Here is a 15,542-nt window from a genome sequence, read left to right as displayed (position 1 = left end):
GTGGTCGGTAATTACCTCTCGAAAACTTAAAATAACAAACAATGACTTGCTGGGTCGTCGCCTAATTAAAGAGCAGGCCTGGAATTTCGCAAACGGGCGATACGAGTGTCCGGCGCTAGTGGCTGGCGCTACGGGCTCGGGTTGCAGCCTAGGTCTAGGGGGTGTGGTGCGTCGTGTCGGAAGTACAACGAGGCGACAAAACCGACGGGGTGGTACGTCTAGACATTCGCCACTTTAAGGGTGGTGCCTGCGACCAATTTGGATTGTTTTCCCTCTTAGCGACGATTTCACTTTGCCGTATTGACGTTAATTTGTTGTAATCTCGCGCGGACTGACGTTTCTCCTGGCTTTAACAACCATGTACCATGTAAATATTGTTAAGGCGCTTACACCCGAGTTAAGCGTTAGATACGCCCTGATAATATTAATTGTCTCATCGGAAAACACACGAGTCGAATCTGAGGATTTATTTACACAATGTAAGTGATTAAGACCGTTTAAAACAATCAGGAATACATTTTTAAATAAATATTAGGCCTGTAAATTAATTTAAAGGATATTTTGTATATTTAAGTATTGTCCATCAATAGCAGTTACTCCTTCTCATCTTTCAGGCAATTTAACCTTGCCAGTCGACTGTTGAGTTTTCCCACGTTTTGGAGGATTCATCATGTACAGTCTACTCGGATGACTGTCGATTGGACTTCGGAGTGAAATAATGGAGCCATGTTTCATCCATTGTCACATGACGCAAAAACTCGGGTTTATTACGGTTGATCATCTTCAAACACTGCTCCGAATCATCAACTCGTCGTTGTTTTTGATCAAAAGTGAGCTCTCGCAACACCCACTTTACCCAGATCTTTCTCATGCCCAAATACTCGTGAATGATATGATGTACACGTTCAGTTGATATCTTTAGAGTATCTGCTATTTCATTCAATTTCAATTTACGATCATTCAAAATCATTTTGTGGATTTTTTAATATTTTCGTCGGCAACAACCTCTTTTGGGCGTCCACTGCCTTCACCGTCTTCGGTGCTCATTTCACTATGTCTAAACTTAGCATACTAATCCTTGATGGTTGATTTTCCTGGGGCAGTGTCCGGAAACTCGGCATAAAGTCAAGTTTTTGCTTCAACTGTAATTTTTCTCTTCAAAAAGCAATATTTTATCATCACGCGAAATTCCTTTTTATTCATTTTTTTCACAATTACAAAAGTTGCTTCACCCAAAATACTATAATTCACCAACTAATGATCCGATAGCTGTCAAATTTATATTCAATTCTAGTAGCGCCATCTATGTGTCAGGCCGGGAACTTTTCAATTGACCTGTTAATACATCAATGGATATGGATGGAGCTTTAGATTATAGTAATAAATCCACTTTTCATCGCCAGTAACAACATTATGAAAAAAACCATTCAGATTTTGCTTTTATGAATTCTACGTATTCTTTTTATGCCTTACACGTCCTTAATTTTTTTGGCTTTTTATATTTGGCTTCGATTAATAGATCACCTCTTTTGAAACCAGTATTCACATGTTGAATAGAGAATGGTTGCCATAAAGTTCACGCAGCATTCGTTGATCTTCGCTCGGTACAAATTCAGACATTTTGAATTAATTTATAGACCTGTCCTGACAATTAAATAATAACTCTTAATTAATAAATTTTTAGTTTTTTTTTCAGTTTGGTCTTTTTTCACTTTTGTTTTTGCTATATTATGTTGTGACAGGCAGCATTGTTATGGGGTTGATAGAGTAAATATTATTTCAATATAAATCATTAGAAAATGCTATTCAATCACTAATCTATAAACATTTTAAATATATTATCAACTTCATTTTTAATTAAATATATAAATAAAAGTAGGCCAGTATCGAAAATCTAACAAAATGTATTATTTGAACTTTTGACGGATATTTAAATGGTCTTTTAATTGAGTTAATAATTGAAATAGTCGACTACTTGATGTTCTTTTTGTTCACTCATTTACTGTTGTTAGTACATCGTATATTTCATAATTTTGTTGTTTATGTTAATTGTGAGTGAGGAAGAAGTTACGTTATGAGATTAATTAATGAATCGGATATGATAATTACAGATAAATAGATTATTTGGAATAATTAGCGCAAGGCAAATTTTAAAAAAGGTCATAATTACAATTAAAACTGATACTTATAATGTATTGCTTTTTTTTATTATATTTTAGAACATTATATTTACTATTATCTATACTGGACCTATTGCTTAACATTACTTAGCATTAAAAGTATATCAATTGGCGAGTGACCAACTTGATGACCATTCACAGTGGCTACTAAGCCAGCTTGCTTCGATTTTGTCAAATGGAGGGTCCTAATCTGTAGTTTGACATAAATTATTACAAATTCAAACAGAAAAATAGATGAGTACTGAACATTACTGGCTCGGTAGCCGCAGTGATCAGTGCTATTGGAAATAAACCCATTAAAGACAAGTTTTTCAAAGAATTAAAAGAATATTATGACACTTCTCGGTAACATAGAATTATTCAAAAAATAACTGATATCGCAGTGAGCTATGGCTAAATACTATTAACATGCAATAAATAATTTCGTTTTAAAGGAAGTAGAAATACTTTTATATTGAATGTTCTGTGGATTTGTAAAACAGAATGGATATCCGCACAAATGTTTTATCGTATTTTAATATGTTAATTGCTATTTTTAAATAATATACTATAATAAATATAGACTATAATTAAAAATTGATCGCACAATAACTACTAGAGCTTTTTAAATAAAGTAAATGCTTTATTTATTATTAAAGGGAAATAATTTTTAACAAATATCGAGAGAGTAATGGAAATATTACCTAACATTGCGATAAAAATATTTATAGACTTTTTAAACAAGAAATCTTTTTTATCGTCCAATATAAGTCTACTTTTTGGTTATCGTGCAGGAACTGGACAAATTGTATCAATCAAATTCTAGGGAATCCACTATACAAACGGCTACTTTAATCAGCATATTTTTTTGCGTGTTACAGCGAAAAATAAATAAACAAACGAAATAATTGCTACGTTTTATGTGTTATTGTTCACGAATCTATTAAGATGAACGTGTGATTCCGAGTTTCACAGTTCCAACCATCAATTATCGCGCTGTGTTGTCGATGTATCGATGACAGGGATGGACACGCGGAAGTAGCTGGCGACGAATCGGTCACGGCTTTCGCCAGTCAGGCCACCCACCCGAGTCGGTCCCTTTTCATCCCCTGTCAAACACCAGAAAACACGCCGTTCTCTCATGGGGTGGCGTCTACGGAATGCGACGACTATCCTGGCGCATAGCTTCACGGTTATTCACGATTCCCTCGTTTATCTGACGCCGCGCATTCCTCGCGGTACGCCAGCTCGAACTAGTTTCGTTTTAACTACCTTCGAAGCTACGTAACACGCCTGATTAGTGATATGAACCTCGTACCTGTTGATACGCCTTTTAATCCCACGAAAGGAACATGATATTACGACAATTCCAATGAGGTTCGATCAGAACTATCTAGAGAACGCACGACATTTTTTTAACCCTTTCAAAAACGAATCCAGAGACAGATTTAATAAATCTCCAATAATACAACAACAAATCCACATGTTGCTTAATTTGAAAAATATCATACTATTAGTTTTTAAATAATCGTATTTAAAGGAAAATATTAATTTATATCATAAACATTTCAGTCAAATCAGTAAAGGTGGTACAATGATTGAATTATTTTTAATCCTTTGAAATAATGTTGGATATTTACCTTTTGCGGTTGTTCAATCACTTTTAATCCTTTGATTCTTTCAAATTGTTTTTATCTAAATCTCACAAAACATCAAAATCACAATCTCTTAAAACATAAAAAACATATTTTATTAAGAGTGAGTTCAAATCGTTTTTGCAATTCCTTGTGTTACGATTATTATGACAGCAGTTACCATGGCAACGGAATTGTGACAAATTAAAAGACAACCTAAAACTTAGAACAGTTAAAATTTACCAGAAGCACTATTCGGTTAAAATATAATATGCAAACATTTCAAGCCAGCCCATTAACAATTTTTGCATTTTAAGGGTGCAGCCATGCTGAATTTTTTAAAATAATTATTTTGCCAATAGTTTGACAAATTAAATTTAAATCAGTTATAACCCTCAAAATTTAAGCATCTTGTGATACAGATTGTATAATCGACACCTGTTTTGTGTTTATTAAGTTTGAATAAAATATTTATTTCACTAAAGAGTACTGTTCTTAAAAAAATTCTTTTATTTGGTATATTGAATTTAAATTAATCACAACCTTTTATTACAACCCTTAAAATATAGGCATCTTGTTATGCATGTTGTACAATCGGCACCTGTACATCTTTGACAGTGACAAAGGTTTTCCGATAATAATTTCAAAGTTTTTTTTACAAAGATACAGTAGGTTTTTGTGAATTTGGTGCTTTTTACCTGTAGTGGTAGTTTAAAATTCAGAAAATAAGTGCTATTGCCCAACTTTGAAAGTAGTATTTATTTTAATAAGCAATAGATAGTATTCCTGAAAAGAAATGTATGTCATGTAAGTGGACAATTTATTTCTCAATAAATAAAAATAACCGATATATTTTGGACCATCCTCTAGTAAATGAACAGGAATGTTAATTGTATTATTACTTGTATATTATTATTGTATTAGTACGTTATCAAATTATCACAACAGATAATGTGACACGGTTATAAATATTTGATAGCAAATAGTCAGGTAAAGACGTATTATTAACAAGTATTGACAATTGCATATTTTTTTTAACAGTAAATTATGTTAACAGCCATAAATTGGTTCTATTTATTATTTATTTATATTCCACTCATTTTATTACAGTTATAGTTTATAGTAAATATTTATAACCTTATATCTTTTCTAACCTTTGTTATTTAAGTTCTGTTTCATGTAAGTCTGAAGTAAAATTTTAGGCGTTAAGTCCAGCAGTGAGAAATTAAAACACGATTTATTGTCCCAAAAAAATATATTTAAAATCACTTTGGTGCACAATTTACATTTTTATATTACTATACCGAGCGTACATACATTTTGTACCTATATATCACATCATTAAAATATATATTAACGTTTTATACAGATTATGTTTTTTTTTCTAATTATTTACAACGGTTATAGACTAACAAAATATCACAGCACAGTTGATGGCGGCCTACTTGATCCTACGGCTTTGGCGAGTTTTTAACAACCTAGTATCGTTTTAATGGTGAAGTCCGTATATGTTTTAACTGCGTTTCTTTCATGATTATTCGATGCCGCGCTCGCCGTGGGGTTTTGGGGAATGGGCAGGGAGGGCGAGTTATGTCTGTACAGCAGGGGTGTTCTCCATAAGATATTACTATAATAGTTGTGGCAGGCAGGATATAGAGGGACTGTCGTGGGTGGATAGAACGGCATCGGGGCGGTAGTGTGGAAGTAGGGGAGCGTACCGGCGGCGTAGAATGGCGGTTCGTAGGCAAATGCGGGATACCTGCACTGTTCACTTGGACCCGCGGGAACGTCCGTCGGCGCGGCCTCGCCGACATTCTCGAGTTCGGGCGTGGTTCGACGGGAATTGTCGGTGTCCTGCGGCGGCGGGGACAAGCTCTCCACGTCGATCTTGATCACCTTGTGGTCATCCGTCTCCGACTCGGAGGTGCTGTCACGCTTCCGCTTGCACTTGGACTGGCCCGATTCCCGAAATCCCTTTGCGAAGGGATTGTTGTCGATCTTCAGCTGGGTGATACGCTCGTTCTGGTAGGCGGTCACAGCCACGAACTGGGTCTCGGGAAACACCACGCAGCTGTTGGGGCTCCAGGCGAAGGCGGCGGGTTCCGTCGTCTTGGCGATGATTATCCGGGGTTGATACTTATGCATCGATGTAAGTACTACCTGCGAACGGGAAAAAAGCGCGTTGAAGAATGCTCAGTTTTCGGTTGTTTGGCGATTGGTGCTTACCTGTCCGAGAGGGGCCGCTGACGTATTCGTCAGCTTCATTCTGGCGAAGCTGACGGGCTGGGACATCCAATATTCTCCTTTAGCGGGGCTCTCCGGGTGTATGTACATGCGGTTCGGACTTTGGGCTTCCTCGCTTCCTGCGTCGACAAATAAAAATCGTTATTTGCTGGTCGATATAGAAAAATTAAACGTATTTTTGTTTCAAAGTACAGTGTAAGCTTGATATAACGAGTCTCAATGTAGCTTGTTTCTCTTCTATTTTTTTATTAATCTCCTAGAACGTCAACAATCTGCCCGTGGGCAATAAGTACTATTATATGGGTTATATAACCATCCTGACTTCAGTAAGTGATCTGCTGTACAACTTATTATCTAAATCTTATTCTAGATAATATTCTAACTTATTTTAAAGTATATCCTAACTTATTCTAGACTACTCTAATTAATTCTCACTCTATGTGTCTATTAATTACTTCGTATTGTAGTTTGCGTTTGAGCCTATCCACTATCGTCAGCATAGGTTGCAACAGTAATGTTTCTTGAGGTCAGCTGTATACAATAGATATAATAATGGGGCAAGAACACTGCCCTGTGGAACACCCGAATATATTGAGTGCGGGTCAGTGTGTTCGTTACCCTGTTTAACAATAAACCCTTCTGTTTGAACTAAAGCTTAAATTGTTTGTTTAATTAAAGAGCTTCACTTTACGGTCGCAGCTCATATCCGTTTACATAAATATGTTGCCGAGACTGGATATCGCATCTCTTGAGTCTCACGTGCTGTTGTCCTTCTATTACAATTAACGTCAATGCCAGCTTGTAGTGGCAAGTTTGTACTCGTATTGAGCTCAAGTCTTTCTGATACTTTATGCTATAAGGTATTATTTCCTGTTTTACTGAGAGATCCAGATACATATACTTGTGCATGTTTTGAGGAATATGGTATCAATAAACAAGCTTTTATACCTTGTCATAATGAATATTTTTTAATTCTCTTCAGTTTGGTTATATCAAGGTTGCACTGTGTCAATATATTTCAATAAAAACGAAGAGAATATCTTTAATATTCTGCTTAATGTAAGAAATCAAGAATGTTTACCTGCTGGAGCCCATCCTCCTGACGTGGAATACTTGAAGCGACACCTAGACACCGGCACCATCTCTACCATGACACAGTAGCTTGTTTCCCGCTCTAGCTCGCCGATTTCCACCTGCAAGGATGGGAACATACGCCTGTAACATAAAAAAAACGCTTGTTTTAAGTCTTGTACGTAAGGCGCTGAGAAAAGCGGTCGCTACAAAGGCCCCAGATAAAGATCTGGTCTTCGGGGATTTAGTCAAGTGTTAAAACTCGACGCCACAATGGTTCTGACGCCCCCGACTATCTTGTCTGCGCCTTTGTCCGACACTTGTCGTTCAGCGACCGTTATTTGTTCGGTACCATTCGTTGTACATTTTTTAGAATATGTAATAATGTCGTATCAGTACATTTAGAAGGTTTTAATGATGTTTTAGAAGCAAAACGTAATGATACTGTCCAAATTAATTATCTGATCTAATTCAACAATCAAGTACTACATATTATAGAGGTCAAAATCAAATCAAGTTGCCTAAAAATCTACCCAGTAGTTCCAAGGTCAGAAGTCACAACATTTGTAGCTTGTCTACTTGGTGTTGTCGGTCAAACAATTGAAACCGTGTGTACTCACATCAATCAAAAAATGATGGTCCCAAGAATGACAACAAACAATCGCAGATAATATGTAGATGCTTTATGTTCATGTAACACTGATTTATACTTTTAAGGGCGTCATTTTCTTTGTTTTTAATTGATCTCATACGTCTATTGAATTTTGTTTTAAGTTTGCTTGTCACATAGTATGCCATGGTATTAAAGGTCGTTCTTTAAGATCGGATGGTTTTAGATTTTTTAAAACTTTTCGTTTAGTTTAAGAGGAATTTCACTTTTTAACTTGCTTTTTCTAATAAGACTTACATAATTCGACTATTACAGTTTAACAGTTGATATTAACTCTATATATACGGCCGAATAATGTCTATTTCGGATATTTAAGTGTATTAAGTTGGTTTTTATGACAATATTTGCAAGATTAAACTGTCTCTGTTGGATTTTGTTGAAGTATCATTGATAATTTTATGAAAATGTTGTTATTTCGTGAATAATAAGTTGATATTTGTATTGAATGTTAAAAAAATAACTGGGATCGAATCCTTCAGCTCGTAAACATTTATTTTAACTGATTAGAAGACCTAAATGACGAGCATACTGCGGTACCATTAAATTAAGGACAAAATAAGTAAGATTGATTACTTTCTATTTACAAAACTGTCGAAATCTTCATTTATACAATAGTCTCCATCTTATTATCAGGGTTTAGTTAGTTCTTTTTGTTGATTTTTACTGAGTAAATAGAGTATCTTTGAATATTTTATGGAAATTCAATTATTTTTGTCAATAATTAGTACTTTATCATCAGTTTTTAGTTCTTTTTGGTGAATTTTAATGAGTAAACGTTGGCGAATTTCGGACATTGTCCGTTTCTTTCCGCCACGGCGAACCGTAGAAGATAATGTTGTTGTAGAAGTCGCCGACGCCTGAAAGGAACCTCTTCAGAGATGGATAATCCGACCGTCCGAACAGACCTAGCGAAGTGTCTCTTGATCGGAATAAATAAAAACCTTAGTGTAACAATTACCGCCTATTTGGCTGCGGCATTGTGGAGGAAGAAAAGCCTCGAAAAGGCCCCGTTAGGTTATTACAACTTAATCCTTTTGTGGGTAGCAGTCTCCATTTCAAAAGGTGCCGCCCGTCACATTCTAAGCGTCGCCGATGCGGGGCCTCTGAGCCGCGGTCGGCGAGACTGTGACCGAAGAGTCATCAACAGGTACTTAAGGGGAATAAAAGGACGACATCGGCTGTGCGATGGTGCGAATTTCGGAAAATCAGAATGCGGTTCCCGACGGAGGATGATTCGAAATAAATTACGGTGATTGCGGGCTTCCGTTTGGCCACCGACATTTGGCGTCACCCGCTTATTAATTAATAGGTGAGAATATGGGTCGTGTTTATTCTGATGACGTGGGTACCAGTCGGAATGATGGTACGAGGACCATTATTCTGACGCTCGCAGTGCCTTGTTACGATTTCCTAACAGTTGTCTCGTACAAACAGTAATATTTTTGCAATAATGAAAAGTAATACGGTATGATACAGTTTTGGCTCAATTTAAAAATCCAGGATTACGGTGGTACAAGTATGACTTCGCCTTTCATCGACGTTTGTCCAACTTATCATCGTTATGAGATAGTTGCTAAGAAAAAGCAACTAATGCACAAAATATTGAGAATGTAGAAGGTATCTTTAATGGGCGCATGCGATATAGTGTTTTAGTTCGTTAATTTGCCGCTAGGTGGTTCGAGGTATAAATTTGTCTTTTATATAAATAAGTCTTTTATAATGTTAATTATATGTAACTAATTTGTAAAATATAATAACCCTTCACTTTAGCTGTGGCATAGAAGAAGAAAACATTGATCCAAATATGTTAGGAAATGTGAGTTTAACGGTGAAGTTATCGGTACAGGTATGACTTCGCCTTTCATCGACGTTTGTCCAACTTGTCGTCGTTATGAGATAGTTGTTAAGAAAAAGCGACCAATGAGGGTTTTCTCAAAACATTAACGGAAAACGGAAATACTCAACTTCAACTGGATACAATCATAAAGAAAGACCGTTGAATGTTTATAAATTGCTTGAATACATCTTGATATTTTTATACACGACAACTGGATGAAATATCGCGACTTTTTCTCAAAATTCACCTAGTTTAAGTTTACAACCGCCTCATTCGCAAGATATAGCTCCGTCAGATGCTCAAAATCGAAAACCCGTATAGAAGAAGACGTACAGTTTAACAGATCCAACAACTGCTTTGAGACAAGGACAAAATATAGCGTTTATTTGAAACGTTGCGGTGATTTTAACTAATTAGAAGACCTGACCGGCGAGCATACTGCCGTACCATTAAATTAAGGCCAAAATAAGTAAGAGTGATTACTTTCTATTTACAAAACTGTCGAAATCTTCATTTATACACGACAACTGGATGAAATATCGCGACTTTTTCTCAAAATTCACCTAGTTTAAGTTTACAACCGCCTTATTCGCAAGATTTAGCTCCGTCAGATTCTCAAAATCGAAAACCCGTATAGAAGAAGACGTACAGTTTAACAGATCCAACAACTGCTTTGAGACTAGGACAAAATATAGCGTTTATTTGAAAAGAAAAAATGATGGTCAAAATATAGTATAGTCCAGATTTGTTTCTAGGTGATTGAAAAAGTTAACAATATCTCGCTGAATAAAGTGTAGGTTCGTTTGCAAAGTGAACATATTCTGAGAAACACTGTGTATTTGGAAGAAAAAAAAAAGAAAAATTGAAATTAATATAACCCTCGACAATGGAACTAAAATTCTAAGTTTTTGGAGTCTAAAGACGTTATTTTCGAAGCAATTGATCATTTAATGTGTTAAATAGTAATAATACTATTAAGCAATTATATCAAATTAATTAATAATATGAAAAACTGAAGCTGTTATTTTATCTATGGAAAAGAAATATGGCTAAAATTATTTATTTAAACATCTTATAAAGTTAAATATTATTAATATTATTGTGCAATTATATACAATTAAGTAATAGTTCAAAAAATTGAAGCTATGCCTTATTATTTTATATTATATTATTTATTAGTTAATTAATTTAATTCATAAACAATTTTCGGAGCCCATAAAGTTAAATATTATACTATCCTATACAAAAAGAGAGGAATCGATAAAATACCCTTTTTTTATTCTTCGAAAAAACCCAAATCCAACCCCATAAACTAATCAAGAACCATTTAGGACCTTGTCAATTCTCGGACCCGGCACCGTTGAATAGAAACGAATTTTCCACCCGTTTTCAATAGAATAAAACTTTCGCAGCTCGATTGCAACCGGTAATAACCACTCGAGACACAATGGCCCTGTTTGCAGATCATATTTTGTGGCGTCTCCGCTCGCATCAGTACGGCTTCGTTCCGATCAGGTAGGCCGTGTCTCGACCCGTCTTAATTGTCCGTCGAATCCGTTTAATATTAAAATAAAAGTTGGCGCGATTCAAATCTAGTCGTCCGCCGAAACAAAACAATACCGACGCCTGTTATTTATGTAATATTGATTGCGGTTAAAAGCATAGGTAAGGATACCGGTAAGGAAAGCTTTCAGGGTATCCAGACGTCGATAATTTCGTTGTAATTATTTCGGGTAACGGCGTAGACCGATTATGTAAAGCGGCAGACTGTCTTGGATTAGTCGTTCTTACTTTCAGACGGTCATTCGGTAATTCTTGGAGCGTAATTATCGCCGGGTATATAAATTTTTGAATTTAATATGATTTTTCGTAAATATATGGAAGTAATTATATATATTACCCTTTATATGCAAGAAATACTTAGTGTTAAATCTAATTTATAACACCAAACAATATATTATACTATATTATTAAACTATAGATATTTAAAAATGAATGTTAAACGTTCGTACAGATATCTTTGGGAAAAACGCGTATTTAGAATGATCAGAATGCCGAAAGAGACGGATTCCTTGTACCGGAAGGCTACTTGTTTTGATTATATATCCCCACAGTGTTTTCGGAACGTTTTGCATTTCGAGATGTACCACATGTGGCTGTTTTCAACGCAAACTTGACGTTGTTTACGCTCGGTCCCAAAACAACATGTGTTCTTGGCTACTACTAACATGAATAGCGAAAAATCGGCGACTTACCTTCCGGTCTTGGTAATTATCATTTCGTTATCTAAAGAATGAAATTGTTGCCACAACGTCTCGTTCTTCAGCTTGACGCTGCACTTCATTGCGTAGGGATCTTTAGGAAAACAGAAAACGAGTTATAGAAACCAGATTTACTCTCTCTAGGCACCGGGTTCTTACCGTGATATCCCTGGTATAGCGGCGCATTGGGTCCACCACCTTCTCGTCCATATACGTAAGAATTCATCGTTAGTGACACACACAAGTAAACACTATCCTTATAACTTCAGGAAACACCTGCACTCCAAGCACTTTTCTGTTAAACTGGCAACTAGACACCGACACTCAGTAAGACATAGGGCTCTTTTTATCTAGGCAGTACCCGAACAGTTTCGGTACCTGCCCATCGGGGGTTGATCGAGCTCCTATTGGTTCTGCTAAGGGTACCTATACTTGACCAGTTCTCATTGGTCGCCCGGTTGTAACACTGTCATGGCACGTCTTTTTCTTGTGAGAATTAATAGAGAATTTTTTATTGTTTTATTGGTTTTCTGCAATAATCTTTCTTTCCTAATTTCGGTAACCCTTTCTTCAGTGTGTTTGTAATTGATAGCGTTATATTTGATAGCGTTAAAAATAAAATTATTATTTCAAATGAATATAAAGTTTTTTTTATTACTATACTATTTCTTAGAAATGATCCCGATTTTGGTTCCTTTTTAATCAGTCTGATCAGTTTTCTAGTTAATACAGCTGTTATATGTTGAAATGTTAATTAATGTTGAAGGTTTTTAGTATAAACTTACCAGATAAAATTATTATCTTAAAGGGATATAACTAGTGTTGGGAACTATCGACTGTTTAGTAATTAACTGCTATTTACTATCGACTGTTTCAGTGGCTATTTTTGGTTCGACTGATTTTACTACTCTTCACCAGTGACTGTTTCAGTCGTATACTTTTATTTACTATTTTTGGTTCTACTCTTTTCATTGGACTGACTTTTAACTTTCTGGCTCTGTCGTCCTAGCCACGAACTTGACAAAAATGTACCCACGAATTGAAAAAAAAAACGGTCGAACCGTACATTTGATACAACCGGTAGTTTTTTGACTATCGATTGTTTCAACTATTTTGCGACTATCGACTGTTTTCAGTTCCCAACGCTAGATGTAACTTTTTTGTTATTATTATGTTATTTTTTAGACCTAATTGTACTTTCGGTTTCTCATTATTTCGTCTGATCTGTTTTCTAATTAACACAGTTGCTATATGCTGTAGTATGATTTAATTTTGAAACATTTTTTTCTGTAAATTTACCAGATAAAAGTATTGTTTTAAAGGAATATAACCCATTGTTATTATTAGATTCGGTTTCCCCCTAATTAGTATGATCAGTTTTCTAATTAATATACAGTTGTTATATGTTGAAATATTAATTAATTTTGAATGTTTTTTTGTGTAAATTTACTTTAATTTGATACGGTGGATTGAATAAGACTTTTTTCTTTTCTGGATTTGAGTTTTTTTGATCATTCTGATTAGTTTTATAGTTTTTATATGTTGATGAATATTTTGTGTTTATCAACATTTGACTCAACTTTTGACATCTCCAAAAAATTACTAGTCGGTCTATGGGAATCAGAGCAAACTCTAGTGGGTAGAGTGGATGGTGTGGGACAAAGAAAAAAAAGGTTTTAATTAATTAGTTTTGTATTTTTTTTATATTTTAATCCCCTTGTTACCAACCAAAGTTTATCTGGATTGTACCTAGTGTCTAACGTGGACTCCGAACCACGGTCCTCGGCATTAAGCCTACCGACTGACGAGTGACCAACTTAGAAATCACCCCAGAAGATATCCGGTCTTACCCAGCCTGGTTACTGGCGTGACTGGAATCATTTTCCTTTTCGGATTTTGCATTGTGGCCTAAGGACAATCATAAACATACATTTACGACCATTCCCCAGCAGGATTCGAACCCGCGACTATAGCAACAGCAGGAGGACCGTCCTAGCGTGCAGTGTTGCCAAGCCGGCGAGTTTTGTAATTAATATATTTGTTATATTTTGAAGTGTACATTAATTTCGAGGGATTTTTTTGTGTCAATTTAACACTTATGAATTAGGACTTTTCTTAATAAGAAATATTATTTTCTGTTCTTTTTTCCTTTGATCAGTCTTGTTAGCTTTATAGTTAGTACATTTGTTATATATTAATGGTTCATTTCTTAGTGTTATAAACTATTTAATACAATGTTTAGGATCTTACAAAAATGCAGTCTATGGGGTATAAAGGCGTATAAGTTAACAACTGGAAGAAATAATATTTGGTGAATACAATGGATGAGGAAGAACTATTTCTTAAGCTATCTCTTTATTTCTGATTTGGATTTCTCTTTGGCCAGTTGGCCTAGGTATATAAGTTAGTTTCGAAGCAATAAAGTTTTCTTTAGATTGAAGCTTCAAATTTGACCTCAGCTTCAAGCTTTCAAACTTGTTAACTGTTTCGAAAGTAACAACTTTTGTAGGCGTAACAAGATAATAACACGTTTTTAGTTTAAATTTAAGTAGTGATAGAAATGTCACTTTCGTATTTCTTGTCTGCGTTTATGTGGATTTTCTTTCTTAGGTGAAATTTCTTGTTTGCGTTTATGTGGATTCGAGAATGGTTTAGATTACAACAAGACCACTAATTTGATGTTATTATGCCAGAGTTCGGGCAGGACAACGTCTGTTGGATCCGCCAGTAGTGATTAATCGCCCTGTATTTTAACGTTAGCCGCCAAAACGCAACACGTCGGTCCCGACTCGGTCACTATCACAACATTCCCAGTTTGTTTTGGTACTTGGCGATATTGTTTCAGCGCAATCTTTGACATGTTCCTAGTAGATTTCATTTGTTTACACATGGCTATCGAGATGTTTGTATTTTTAACAATAGTCGAATATTCACGATACATTCTGTTTATAGATCATTATTACACAAACATAATAAACACATTTAGTAGTAGTCTTATACAATTAAAACAACAATTTGTTAAAGCTTATCAGAGATTGATTTAGAATAGGGTGGAAATAAAATTATTGTTTTGTTTACGTGAATATTCAAAATATTTTCGATAAGTTTACAACATGTTTTGGCCGAGAAGATATCGGAAAAAATAACATTCACGATTCATTCTGTTTATAGAGCATTGCTACACAAAAATATTAAATACATTTAGTAGTAGTTTTATACAACTATTTGTTTAAGATTATCAGGGATCGATTTACAATGGGATGGAAATATAACTTTATTGTTTTGTTTATGTGAATTTTCAAAATATTTTCGATTAGTTTACGACTTGTTTTACCATCTAATGATGTTTGTCATATTTGATTCGAATTTAAAACTTTGGACCCTTGACCAAGGACGCAAACAACATTGTAAAAGGGCCTGATAACACCCAAATATATTGTGCCATTTTCTTCGCTCTTAATGACGGAGATTGTTTGCTCATGGTCGATGATGAAGAAGGCTCATGAGTCACCACCGTTCACCGTAATAGTCAAGCCGGGACTATTGTTTGTTTCCCTTATCAGTTTGGAGTTGGAAGCAAGAAAACAAAGTCATTTGCGATCGACAGTTTTCGGTATTTTGATAATAAACAAGTATCTACAAGTTCGTACATATTTTTAAAAAATA

The 15,542-nt window shown here is 35.2% G+C and overlaps 1 protein-coding gene across 1 annotated transcript; it reads right to left on the bottom strand.

Annotated features, from left to right (window-relative positions):
* Positions 1 to 5,070: 5,070 nt before the first annotated feature.
* On the bottom strand, positions 5,071 to 12,042 carry Doc (dorsocross). The gene is made up of 4 exons (XM_076409446.1): positions 11,871 to 12,042; positions 7,119 to 7,252; positions 6,020 to 6,156; positions 5,071 to 5,953 (listed from the first exon to the last, which is right to left on the bottom strand). The coding sequence occupies exons 1-4, from the start codon at positions 11,957 to 11,959 to the stop codon at positions 5,264 to 5,266; spliced, it is 1,050 nt and encodes a 349-aa protein (XP_076265561.1). The 5' UTR covers positions 11,960 to 12,042; the 3' UTR covers positions 5,071 to 5,263.
* Positions 12,043 to 15,542: the final 3,500 nt, after the last annotated feature.

This window comes from Rhynchophorus ferrugineus, unplaced genomic scaffold (assembly GCF_030347505.1).
Source record: "Rhynchophorus ferrugineus isolate W39M unplaced genomic scaffold, kcgeb_rfMv2 rfM7, whole genome shotgun sequence".
In the NCBI taxonomy this organism is placed as follows: Eukaryota; Metazoa; Arthropoda; class Insecta; order Coleoptera; family Curculionidae; genus Rhynchophorus; species Rhynchophorus ferrugineus.
The sequence above is the reverse complement of the archived record's forward strand: the minus strand, read 5'-3'. Positions and strand labels throughout refer to the sequence as shown.